This window comes from Oncorhynchus tshawytscha, linkage group LG18 (genome assembly GCF_018296145.1).
Source record: "Oncorhynchus tshawytscha isolate Ot180627B linkage group LG18, Otsh_v2.0, whole genome shotgun sequence".
In the NCBI taxonomy this organism is placed as follows: domain Eukaryota; kingdom Metazoa; phylum Chordata; class Actinopteri; order Salmoniformes; family Salmonidae; genus Oncorhynchus; species Oncorhynchus tshawytscha.
Window position 1 is genome coordinate 25,979,716 of NC_056446.1, and position 13,529 is coordinate 25,993,244.

The 13,529-nt window shown below is 44.7% G+C and overlaps 1 protein-coding gene across 1 annotated transcript in view; it reads right to left on the reverse strand.

Moving 5' to 3' along the window:
- Positions 1 to 13,529, reverse strand: part of LOC112217799 (lactation elevated protein 1 homolog B) — a 37,941-nt gene that overhangs the window by 22,288 nt on the left and 2,124 nt on the right. The window contains exons 3-7 of the mRNA XM_024378333.2: positions 11,177 to 11,234; positions 10,461 to 10,562; positions 10,066 to 10,193; positions 7,070 to 7,169; positions 1,832 to 1,890 (exon numbers count right to left, since the gene is read on the reverse strand). Coding sequence (XP_024234101.1) covers positions 1,832 to 1,890; positions 7,070 to 7,169; positions 10,066 to 10,193; positions 10,461 to 10,562; positions 11,177 to 11,234 — 447 coding nt within the window. The remainder of the gene's footprint in view (positions 1 to 1,831; positions 1,891 to 7,069; positions 7,170 to 10,065; positions 10,194 to 10,460; positions 10,563 to 11,176; positions 11,235 to 13,529) is intronic.

Sequence of the window (13,529 nt, forward strand, 5' to 3'; positions counted from 1 at the left end):
GGAGTCTGAAAGACAGGGGACAGAGAGGAGGCCGAATTGGACCAGGGGCATTCACAGTTCCTTATGAGGCTGGGATTAGGACGAGGGCAAGAGGTGGAGAGGGGAGCGTTTTTTGGGTAGGGTGACTTTAAGGCCCTGGTGAAAGACCAAAATGGAGGGGGACACACAGTTAAGCTCCAGTGACCCTGAAGCTCTTCATTAAACCCTCCCCCAAACCAAACCTTAATCCCCTGAGAACCTGTGAATTCCACAACCAATGGATAGATAGAAGTTTGGGTGCAAGTGCTTTATGACTTTAAAAGCGCAACTGAAGCCAATAAACTATTTCTCTGATAGAAAAAAACAGCCTGTGGCATCAAAAATAGTCAGAAACATTTATTCTAGTGTCAAAATTGATTACTAAGTGAAAATAGGATAATTTTGGCCAAAGTCAGTCTTGTCCAAAACAGACTTTTGTAAGTGAGTTTGTCATGACTTATTTGATGGTTTAGGGTTTTGATTTTCCACAAAAGGCTCATTTGCCCACTAACAAGGGATACACATCTGTGGTGATTGCGCTCTCTCCAATTCTACCGCAGAAGACACAGACAGTGAGACAAACCTGCCCAGCACTGTAGCTGATCGGACTATGTTTACATAAGACAACATGTGGCAAAAAAATTATAACTTGAGAAAGACTGCACCAAATACCTTCGCAAAATATAAAATTGAGTGACTAAAACATCAGAATTAATTACAGATGTATTGAGTTCAGATTTATTGAGATACTGATTTTGTTCCTATGGTGTCTCATGGGTGACAAACATTAGTAGCTTCCACATCGAACCACACCCCTAAGACTGAAATCTCGTTTTTGTTTATGAGTAACATGCAGAATCGGTAGGTTAAGTCTCTTTAAAAAAAGGTTAGTGTTTGTGTTAACTACATACACCAGTGGTAAAAGGTATCATCTAGCCAAGGAGAAAGGTCCTTCTTGGATTAGCAGACGCTCTCTTTTGGGAAATGCCTGGGATGTCTGTTTTGCATGTTCTGGTACGTCTTCTGATGATTACTCAGCAGTACCCCTGTTGTGTGTGTGTGTGTGTGTGTGTGTGTGTGTCCGTGTGTGTGCGTGGAAGAACTCTCATTGTGTGTGTGTGTGTGTGTGTGTGTGTTAGAGCACCCACGCAACCCTCTGTTTCAGAAGAGGGATCCATCTCCAAACGTTTATCTCTACTATTTAGTTGTGAAAAGTGGAAGAATGTTTTCCTCCTCTCCTGCAAAATGCATGTTAAATTATTCTGCAATTATTTATGATCATAGTCAGTATAAACACCTCGTAATCATCTCTGGTGCTGCCAGGATAATGGTTAATGGATAATGGTTCTACCTGCTTATAATAATGCTATTAAATTGCAAAGTAGTCTCAGAGCATTGCTAGTTTCTATCCATGGTGCTACCTCACAGCCCACCCCCCTCCTCACCCGCCTCCCCCCCTCCCTCGCCCCTTTCTCTCCTCACTTTGAAATGCAAGCAGGCTGGTTCATTCCCTCCGCTCGCTTGTCCATTTCCCATTCACACAGCGAGCGTTCACTCTCTTTCTATCCCCCTCGCTCTCTGTGTCCGTTTTGAGTCTTTCACCATCTCCAGGTATGATCAAAGTCAGTTTTGTGACATCGTGTGTGACACCGTGCTTCTCAGGTAGAAAACACACACACAAAAACACACAATAGCAAATTGGAAAGAGACAGACACAGTAACAGAGGTGTGCATGTGTGTGTGGTGTCAGGTGGATGAGAGAAATGAATGAATAAATTAAAAAGAGGAGAGAAGAGGTGATGACTGTCTTTACCTTCAACACGTTGATGAAAGGCAGGAAGGCGTCTCTCTGAAGTCCATTTTTGTACAGATCTGAAAGGAGAGGGAGGCGCCATGTTAGCGCTGCTGTTTAGCCTCCTAATAATGTAATTCTCCCACCACAGATTGGCACATAAAGTGGCTATTGATGAACTAAAGGATGGGTGGGGAGGCAGCACAAAGGGGATGGGGGCAGAGGGAGACAAATGGATTTCTCTACCTGCAGCAGCAGCTAGCAGCAGCAACATACAATTCATACATTCCCAAACAATGGTGGTGGGAGAAAGGACTTTCGCTTTTTCAGCTCGGACATTGTCCACAGAGTCCCGTGAATAGACTTTCCAATTAGCTCTGCTGGAACAAATTACATCTGAAGTAGCATCTCTGATAGACAGATAAAACACACACACACACACACAGCCTTAAACTACTTGGAAAGATGGAAATGAGTAGGTGTTGTTGATGTTTGGGTTTAAGTTTACAGGAGTAGCAGCTGACAATTAAGTTAGACCTGTTTAAACGTTGTTACGGTACACTAAATGACCAAAAGTATGTGGACACCTGCTCATTCACCATCTCACTCCAAAATCATGGGCATTGATATGGAGCTGGTCCCCCTTTGCTGCCATAACAGCCTCCACTCTTCTGGGAAGGCTTTCCACTAGATGTCGGAACATTGCTGCAGGGACTTGCTTCCATTCAGCCACAAGAGCATTAGTGAGGTCTGGAACTGATGTTGGGCGGTTAGGCCTGGCTCGCAGTCGGAGTTCCAATTCATCTCAAAGGTTTTCGATGGGGTTGAGGTCAGGGCTCTGTGCAGGCCAGTCAAGTTCTTCCACACCGATCTCAACAAACCATTTTGGTATGGACCTCACTTTGTGCACGGGGGCATCGTCATGCTGAAACAGGAATTGCCTTCCCCAAACTGTTGCCACAAACTTGGAAGCACAGAATCGTCTAGAATGTCATTGTATGCTGTAGCATTAAGATTTCCCTTCACTGGAACAAAAGGGCCTCGCCCGAACCATGAGAAACAGCCCCAGACCATTATTCCTCCTCCACCAAACTTTACGGTTGGCACTATGCATTCCGTCAGGTAGCGTTCTCCTGGTATCATCCAAATTCAGATTTGTCTGTTGGACTGCCAGATGGTGACGTGTGATTCATCACTCCAGAGAACGCGTTTCCACTGCTCCAGAGTCCAATGCGGCCAGCTTTACAGCTCTCCAGCCTTCAGACTTCTTGGGTATGACGCTAGATGCTTGGCATACCTGTATTTGGGGAGTTTTTCACATTCTTCTCTGCAGATCCTTTCAAACTCTGTCAGGTTGGATGGGGAGTGTCGCTGCACAGCAATTTTCAGGTCTGACCAGAGATGTTCGTTCGGGGGTGCAAGTCCAGAGCCACTCAAGGACATTGAGACTTGTCCCGAAGCCACTCCTGCGTTATCTTGGCTGTGTGCTTAGGGTTGTCATGTTGGAAGGTGAACCTTCGCCTCAATCTGAGGTCCTGAACGCTCTGCAGCAGGTTTTCATTAAGGATCTCTCTGTACTTTGCTACGTTCATCTTTCCCCCTCGATCCCAACTAGTCTCCCAGTCCCTGCCGCTGAAAAACATCCCCACAGCATGATGCTGCCACCACCATGCTTCACCGTAGGGATGGTGCCAGGTTTCCTCCAGACGTGACGCTTGGCATTCAGGCCAAAGAGTTACATTTTGGTTTCATCAGACCAGGGAATCTTGTTTATCGTGGTCTGAGAGTCCTTTAAGTGCCTTTTGGCAAACTCCAAGTGGGCTGTCATGTGCCTTTTACTGAGTGGCTTCCGTCCTGCCATTCTACCATAAAAGGCCTGATTGGTGGCGTGCTGCAGAGATGGGAGAACCTTCCAGAAGGACAACCATGTCCACAGAAGAACCATCTTGGTCACCTCCCTGACCAAGGCCCTTCTCCCCTGATTGCAGTTTGGCCAGGAGGCCTGCTCTAGGAAGAGTCTTGGTGGTTCCAAACTTTTTCCATTTAAGAATGATAGAGGCCACTGTGTTCTTGGAGACCTACAATGCTGCAGAAATGTTTTGGCACCCTTCCCAAAATCTGTGCCTCGAAAATCCTGTCTCTTGAGGTCTAAGGACAATTCCTTCTACCTCATGGCTTGGTTTTTGCTCTTTACATGCACTGTCAACTGTGGGACCTAATATAGACAGGTGTGTGCCTTTCCAAATCATGTCCAATCAAATGAATTTACCACAGTTGGACTCCAATCAAGTTGTAGAAACAGTTCAAGGATGATCAATGGAAACAGGATACACCGGAGCTCAATTTCGAGTCTCATAAAGGGTCTGAATACTTTATTTTTAATACATTTGCAAAAAATTCTAAAAAACGGTTTTCAACTTTGTCGTTATAAGGGTACTGTGTGTAGATTTATGAGGAATTGTTTTTATATAATCGATTTCAGAATAAGGCTGTAAAGTAACAAAATGTGGAAAAAGGGAAGGGGTCTGAATACTTTCCGAATGCACTGTATACTACGCATAACAATGTGTGTTGTGAGAAGGCTCCTATCAATGTAGTAATGGTTGGAAATAAGCATGTTTACAGCAACTTTAATAGAAAAAGTAAGGAGGAAGCAAATATAACACATTGAAAAAGTCAATTTTTTACTGTGGGTGGAGATGGTAAGCCTAATCATACAGCCCACATCCATCCTTTCAGGTTGTGTGTGAGATGCAACATTAGATCTAATTGAAATGTAAGGTGGCCTGACCTACAATGGGCCTGAGAGGCAAGCAGCTCGATACACCACAATCTCTAGTGTGTAAACCTTGAAATTAAGCATTCAGCCTGTCTTCTCTACTAAACATCCATTAACACAAGTGCATCTAAAGGACGACAAGGCGACAACTGCTCTGCTCTAGCTACACAACAACAGACAAAAACAAGAGTGTGCTGGGGAGCGTGACACATCGTCTCTAAGTAAGTTCCCCTTCAATCACATATCCCACTTTAGCTGCTTTTGATAGCCTAGCGCCATCTATATGCCACATATCCCACTTTAGCTGCTTTTGATAGCCTAGTGCCATCTATATGCCACATATCCCACTTTAGCTGCTTTTGATAGCCTAGTGTCATCTATATGCCACATATCCCACTTTAGCTGCCTTTGATAGCCTAGCGCCATCTATTCCAACACATATCCCACTTTAGCTGCCTTTGATAGCCTAGTGCCATCTATTCAACACATATCCCACTTTAGCTGCCTTTGATAGCCTAGCGCCATCTATTCAACACATATCCCACTTTAGCTGCCTTTGATAGCCTAGTGCCATCTATATGCCACATATCCCACTTTAGCTGCCTTTGATAGCCTAGCGCCATCTATTCAACACATAACCCACTTTAGCTGCCTTTGATAGCCTAGCGCCATCTATATGCCACATATCCCACTTTAGCTGCCTTTGATAGCCTAGTGCCATCTATTCAACACATAACCCACTTTAGCTGCCTTTGATAGCCTAGCGCCATCTATATGCCACATATCCCACTTTAGCTGCCTTTGATAGCCTAGCGCCATCTATTCAACACATATCCCACTTTAGGTGCCTTTGATAGCCTAGTGCCATCTATTCAACACATAACCCACTTTAGCTGCCTTTGATAGCCTAGCGCCATCTATATGCCACATATCCCACTTTAGCTGCCTTTGATAGCCTAGTGCCATCTATTCAACACATAACCCACTTTAGCTGCCTTTGATAGCCTAGCGCCATCCATATGCCACATATCCCACTTTAGCTGCTTTTGATAGCCTAGCTAGCACAATCCCATGTGGAGATCAATAAAGGAGGAATCCTCCTTTACTTTCATGTCAGGTTGTGTCTGAGGGCTTAGTGTTCCATTTGCCTTCTAATTAAAAAACAAACAAGCATCTCCATCAAGTTTGCGTGGTCTGCCGCTTTGTTCTTAATGGCTGGTAAATGTCAGACAAGCTTGTCTTTGTATATGAAAGAGAGAGCGATCTCGGTTGCCATCAACTGGAAACCCATTGAGCGACGAGACATTGATGACGTTAACCCTGAGAAGAGAGCCAACGTCATGTCTTTATCTCTCGCTCTCCTTCCATTCTTACTCCCTCTCTCCCTCTCCCTCACCACCTTGCTCACTTAGCATTAAATGTAACATCACAGCCTTGACAAAAACGACAGCGGTGGAATCAACAAAGAGAGAATGAGAGAAAAAGAGAGGGAGGGAGGGAGCGAGAGAGAGAGAGGGAGAGATTAAAGAGTTTAAATGGCTTGATTCATGGAACGTGTATCAAATAATGTTCTCCTTCTTTCATGATTAAAAATAACGCTTTGAACAGTCTTTGATCCAGACAGGCAACACACACCACTGGACTTCAGGTGATTCAGATAATACAGTGGTATGGAGAAAAAGACAAGGAGGGAGATGTTCAACATCAGTTCAACAAACAGTTCACCCCAGAGCCATATATTTAAATGTATGTCTGCGATTTACCCCTCGCTCTTTCCTTCAGCATCATCATCAGGGCTGTGTTCAGTAGGGAGAAATGTTTTGGAACGGTGTGAAACAGGAAGGAACTTCTCCCATAAGAACACAGCATTTAGGGCGGCAAGTAGCCTTGTGGTTAGAGCGTTGGGCCAGTAACCAGAAGGTTGCTGGATCGAATCCTCGAGCTGACGAGGTAAAAATCTGTCGTTCTGTTGTTCTGCCCCCGCCCTGTTCCCCGGGTGCTAAAGACGTGGATGTGGATTAAGGCAGCCCCCCGCACCTCTCTGATTCAGATGGGTTGGGTTAAATGCGGAAGACATATTCATTTGGACAACTGACTAGGTATCCCCCTTTCCCATTTTTTTTGCCCAAATTGTGAGTATAATTGAAAAACAATGGAGTGAGCTATATGGAAGAGAAAGGTGAGCTTGACACGATGTGAAGTGAACAGGCTGGACTGGATGTGAATTGGAGAGGTACTGTAGAGTTAAAGAAGCATGTTCAACAGCACAATAGGAGAAAGGAGAGAGCTGCATTGTTATACAAGCTGACAATGGTGTAGGACTGTGACTGTGCTTTTGTGCAACAAAATCAGATAATAGTGCAACGATACCACAGTTATGTATGAATGACGCATGAGTCGCGTGAATCAGAAAGGTATCCGAACTGTAGTAGCTCTCCTTAAGAGACTCAGTACAGAGAGCGAATTTACTTTGACCTCACCGTCAGGGGGCCTGTTGGAGGTGGCCACCACCACTACCCCAGTCCTGAACAACGTCTGAAACAGCTGCTTCAGAATCATCGCATCAGCGATGTCAGTCACCTGGAGGGAGGGGGGCGAGAGAGAGAGAATTTAAAAGGCAGCCAGACTACAATGTGCCTTCTCTTGTGGCAGACAAACATATGGTTGTGAGTGCATATATGTCAACACATGGGAGCTGAGAATGACCACGCAATCTCCTGAGCTGATTAAAGTCATTTAGGTGTACGTCATTTCTATTCTTTCACATAGGTCATGGTCACACCCGCCATCCCATTGCAAATGGTCACGAAGCAGCTTTCTGTCATGGACAAGTAGCCAAGCCAACGCGGCGAGGCTGAGCCAATCAACTAAACAGACAAAGCGAGAGAAAGAAAAGAATAACAAAAAAATGAAAGCAATATGAATTCAAACAGGGGCCACAATGGCAAACAAAGCGACTCCCAGATGGCCGCACAAAAGGTGTGAAGTGTGTGTGATTGTGTGTGCGTGTGAGATGGAGGACATTTTGTGAAGAGGGCCCTGGCGGCATTACTGTCCCTGAGCTGCTGCTGGCCTCTACAATCATTATCTATTAGCACTATGGAACCGCTGGCTTTTCCACCAACAGACAACTACACGGCACTATGTTGAATCAATCCACACATGTGAAGAGGACATTGGCAAACATAATGAGCAACTGATTGACTGACCATCTTGCCAAATAGTAAAACTGTACTGTACTTCTGTCCCCCGCCCCCAATATCTCTATCACTAATCTATCTCCTTGGTCAAATCCACTCTAATGTATTTCATTAGGAATCAAGCAGACTGTAGTCCATGTAGGGTTGTCCAACTTGTGGATAAGAGGAACGGTGTTCCTGTCATCTAATGGTCCCTCCCCCTCCTTAACGTCCCTCTCTTTTCCTTGCCTTACAGACACTTATGACTGCCATCCCCACAGCATATGATGCCTTTCTTAGCCTGGAGTGTCTTCTACTTTCACATGCTAACCCCTATGCCCTCTGCCAATACTACATTAGCATCGGAGCTAAAGCCTTGATTTTGCAACAAGGCAGCAAGAGGCACTCTCCTTCAGCAAATTAAGGTGTGTGTGTGTGTGTGTGTGTGTGTGTGTCACATCCACATAAAGCCAAGCCAAGGTGCCTGGGCCCTATATACTCACTGAATAGGCCCCATTTCCTCCAGCCGTTATTTTTCATTTTAATTTCAAAAGAATCATTTAATTATGACCTTTATCCAACCCGTATTTGTTTATTCATGGGCCCTAAACACACCACACACTCCAAGGGCCGATATTGATTGCTGAATACGAAGAGAGGGGGGAGAGATAGATACGAAAGGTTTCCCAGGGAAGGGGGGCTAATATACTGCACTTGTGTAACACAAAAACAACGGTGCGACCGCCGCCACCACCACTGTCGATATTCAAATGAGCATCCAATTACTCTAGCGGGGAGTCAGTTTACCGCGGCGTCGCACTTGGATGCCAAATTAGGCCTCTTTTGATCTTACACCCCTTTACGTACACAACAACACAACCTGAGTAATTTCACAGATAGGCCCCACTGACTGGGGTTCTGAGACAATGAAAGCCTGAAGCGCTTTCTTCCCACTCTGTCTCTGTCCTCAGTCTCTCTTCCTCAGTCTCTCCATCCCTCTCTCCGTCTCAGGCGTCCTTCTCAATGCCCAGTATTCATTAGAGAGACTTGGAGGGGGACAAAGGGGGGCTACAAATTACTGATAATGGCACAGTGCTAATGAAGAGAAAGGAGAAATGTCATTAGCATTTAAGAGGATAAGATCCATCTGACCCGCTGCTGCCGCCAGTCGCTTTCCAGCGCCACTCACTTAAGGAAGCAGGCGAGTGCGACTGATACCCACATAGCCTAATTTGCATGGCTGAGTGGAGGAGGATGCTGATTGGTATGGACCCTCAACTCCCCCCACCCACACTCTGTTCCCCACTCCTTCCTTCCCTCCCTCCCCTTCGTCCTCTTGTTTATGCATCACATACAACACACGTGTGTTGTCCATATTCGCCGGTAGCAACAGTCGAGAAGCAAAGAAAGCAAAGCAGCAAGGCAACCATAAACAAAACAAATCAATGAGGATGCGAGAGGAGAGTGTGCAGCAGTTTAAAATGTGAAAATAGAGAATGAAAGGAGAGGCTGTTGTTCCACACCGATGCACCCTGGGAGTTCCACACCGATGCACCCCCCCACATAAGGATGAATGATAATACGTATGCGTCTTATTGTCGCTCACTGAGAAGCAAGGCTATATGCCTTTCAATGCAGATATCAACTAGCCAGCATGACAAAACAGCTAAAAAGCAGAGTACTGGTCTTATTTGTCCCAGTGGATACATCACTACTGTTAGGATTGTCGGAAAGGCAACTGTTATTTTAAATGCTGCTGGACTGCTTATAAGAGGTACCTATGATCCAGAGCAAATGTGTGGGGATGCAGCTTCCTTCATGTAAAACATCTGTTTCAGTGCCTCTAGTAGGGTCTCAGAGTGCTGCTACACTCACACCAACCACTAGGTGGCTTCAGCCCTGTTTAAGTGACTGTGAGGAGACTTAGCACCTTGCCCTCAGATGGCTCTAAGCAAGAGTAGGACATGGGGAAATACTTTAGTCATTAGCCTGCCTATGATCTAGCCTACTGTTCATCAGTATAAATGAGATGTTCATGTTTTGAAGGATCTGCTAATTCTGTCCATGTCATCATCCCCATTAGCTGGCACATAAAACTCCACTGACTAAATCAGCGTTCTGTCTTATTAGTTTGTGCAGTCGAGAGTTAATGGGAATTACAGTGCTTGTTGTTTTGTGCCTTTTGTTATGCTGTTTTTTAACTATAGTTTATTCTGTGTTCAAAAACACCTGCTTGAGTCACCTCATGTCCTCCTTGTTCCACACACACACACGCATGCACGCGCACACACACTCACCTGAAACTCGTCAAAACACAAGACACAGGTTTCATTGCTGATCTCCATGGCAACCGGCGAGATGGGGTCATAGGTGAACATTTTCCCCAGCCTCCGTTGAGGAGTGCTTTGTTTCCTCCGGTGGATCCCTTAAACAAGGTTACACAACTGTCAGACACAAACATCTTAAAGCACACCTGCATCTGAAATTCAAACCCCCTAACAATGCATAGTAGTAGTAACAACAGTAATTTCACTTATATGCATAATGGTACACAATTATGGCATCAGGATCAACAGAGAGTGAGGTAAATATACGATACAGAATGTATGGAGGTGTCGGACTTGCTCAAAGTCAAGCAAACAAACCTCTGACAGCTGTATATTAAGAGACATACTAGGAGGAGAGTACTAACTTTTGTGGATGTCCAACATGAAGCTGTTAAAATGGACCCTTTTCTTACGTCCGTTATCCACATGAGAGTAAAACATATCCATAAGCATGGTCTTCCCTGTGCCTGGAGTTTCCCCCAAAAAGACAGACAAGAACGAAACATATATTCATCATAAAATATAGCTAACAATATCCTCCCAGAAAAGCATGAAACATGACAATACCATGCCTATTCAGTAGTAACAGGGTAAGCCACAAACTGAATCTAAGTAAGTGTTAGAACTATCATATGTGTTATAACCTATAGATAATGTTTTAACTGGCAGATAATGCATTATATTTAGCAGATAATGGGTTATACTTTGTAGATAATGTTTTAACTAGCAGATTATGTGTTATAACTTGTGGGTAATGTGTTGAAAGTGAGCGCCACCCGGTATGAGGTGGACCTATAGAGTTGCTTGTAAAAGGTGGATGGAACAACTGCCCCCGGTTAGAGGGAGACAGCTTAGTAGGAGACGGGTTTATTGCCAGCTGCAACACACACTAGCATTACAGGAGAAAAGGAGTGATTGTGATAAATGTGATAGAAGTGTGAAGATGCATTGTATTTTAGGAAGTGACACACACTAAAGGAGTCGAGAGGTGGTAGTCCTTGGATGGAGAAGTCCAGAGGTGAAAGATAATGTGTTACAACCTGCAAATAATGTGTTACAACCTGCAGATAATGTGTCTTACCAACATCACCATGGATATAGAACCCTCTGGGTGGTGGTAGGGGAAGCAGGCGCTCCTCCTGTGGATTAAACATAAACATAAATAAACAGTCATGACTGTCACCAAAATGTAACAATGCTTGTTTTTCACAACATCTTTCACAGATGCTTGTCGTCATTGACAATAAGCATGTCAATCCAGCTATTATGAGAATTGGAATGAGAAGGGTCATATTGAGAAAGGGGATCACTGAGTAGCTAGCTATATTAATAAATTATAATTGAATCAAATTACACTAGAAAGTATAGGCCTATGGAACATAGACTATTCATTTCCATATCATTGTTTAAATCCCAAATTAGAGTCAGGGCATCAAGCCTTGGAGTACTACAGTATGATTCCAGTTCTCTAGACAACTAGCCTACTGCAGTGGAGCAAGACAAAGGACATCTAATCAACAAGACAGGGTTCCCACGAAGAAAGCATAATCAGCAGAACAATGGGGGGGATTTGTCAGACAAAATAGGGAGGACTGTAGAGGTTCATCCGAGGTCTAGTGCAGTGTTTCCCAACTCCAGTCCTTCAGTACCCCAAACAGTACCCATTTTTGTTGTAGTTCCGTACAAGCACACCTGATTCAACTTGTCAAATAATCAACAGGCCACAATTGAATCAGGGGAGTTTGTCCAGGGCTAAAACAAAAATATGTTATGTTGGGAGGACTGGAGATAGGAAACACTGGTCTAGTGGATGTCTACAAACCCACCAGGTTGGACTGGCTGATTGAGATACTGTGTTGAAGTGGTGTGGTGGTGGCAGTGTTAAGTCATTCCTGAATTGTCCTGATTTTATCCTACAATCACATAATCATAGGCCCACTGTTTGCAACTTCTTGACCAAGTTGTTGTGGAAAAAGATAAGTTGTTGTCCTCCGTAAACTACCTCACAGATAATGTTTTTTTGGAGCGGATTTAATTTAGCCTACAATTCAGCAGCAACATTAGTCAGTGTCCACTGCCCTTCATGAAGCACCAGACTCTCATATCTCACGACAATGGCTGATTCATTGGCGGAAAAAAAAACATTCCTCCCCTTCTTCCCACCCTCCCGTCTCCCTGTCCTGTCTTCTCCGCCTCTCTCCTTCCCTGTCCTGTCCTCCATTGAGGTGAAATACTGGAAGACAGTGTGTGACTTCTCACTGACTTTCCAAGCTGCTCTCTGGAAACGCGGGCAGTAATTGTCGGTGGTGGCCGGCAGCCATGTTTTAATGTTACGGCAGAGTGGAGAAGGACAAGGAATGCCTCTCCTCAGTCAGTCGGCCCTCCACACAGCTCAGTCGCCAATTTTCACTCTCACGCTCATCGTGCACCGGCTCTCGAGTGTAGAATAGCTCAAGGGCAAAAAGTTCACGTGTCAACAGGTTAGTGTCAGAGGTTGAGATCTTTGTTATAGACCCCATTTTTTATATCCTGTAACCATAACAATCAGTCCACTTCTAAGAAAGGTGAAATGTCAATGAGGACTGTTATGATGGTTGGGTATCTTAACAACTGGTCAAACTGACCAAGGCCTAGTAGACAGGATGACCAATCTGACTTGAATTGGGGTGGATCCTTCATAAACACTGTACCATTGTAAGCCACAACAAAAACATGCCACATTGGGTCAATATTAAGTCAAATGTAGTCTGCTCATAGTCAGTCAGAGTACAATGGTGAATGAATGCCAACAGAGAGAGCAGACAGCAGCAACATGACCTGATTCAAAACAGTGTAATTGCATAAGAACTCTATTCATGTGGTGTGTGTGTGTGTATGTGTGTGGCAGACTGACAAACAAGGATGAAGAGGAGAGGGGGTACACATCAGTATTTTCAGTCCGGAATGTACTAGACAATGGGGATGCCCTCATTACTGCACCGGGATGATGAGAGAGGAGAACCAGGGCCACCACAGCAGGAGGTCTCTCTTTCCTGCGATCCAAAACATCTCATCCTACCCCGCTCTGTCAGTGTGCCTGCCAGACCCCTACACCCCCACCCCATAGCATAGACATCTCCACCATTTCCTGACCTAAAAAAAACAACAGCCCCCCCATACAGACCTAAAACCGCCACACCCACAAATACACGCACACCCCTTACCCTCCCACTGACCAGGGCTCCAAAAACATTAGGGGTAGAGAAAGTCAGTGTGGCAGGCAGATCCTCTGTAATGTCCCATGGTGCCCTGCTCCAAAATGTTTGATGTCAATGGAGCTTCATGCATGGCTAACAGTCCAGATACCATTTAATTTATAAAGCTCATCTAGCAGAATTAAGCTATTTAATGATTGGGCAATGGCAATCTAACTGTGTATGACTAGGCCTAATAAT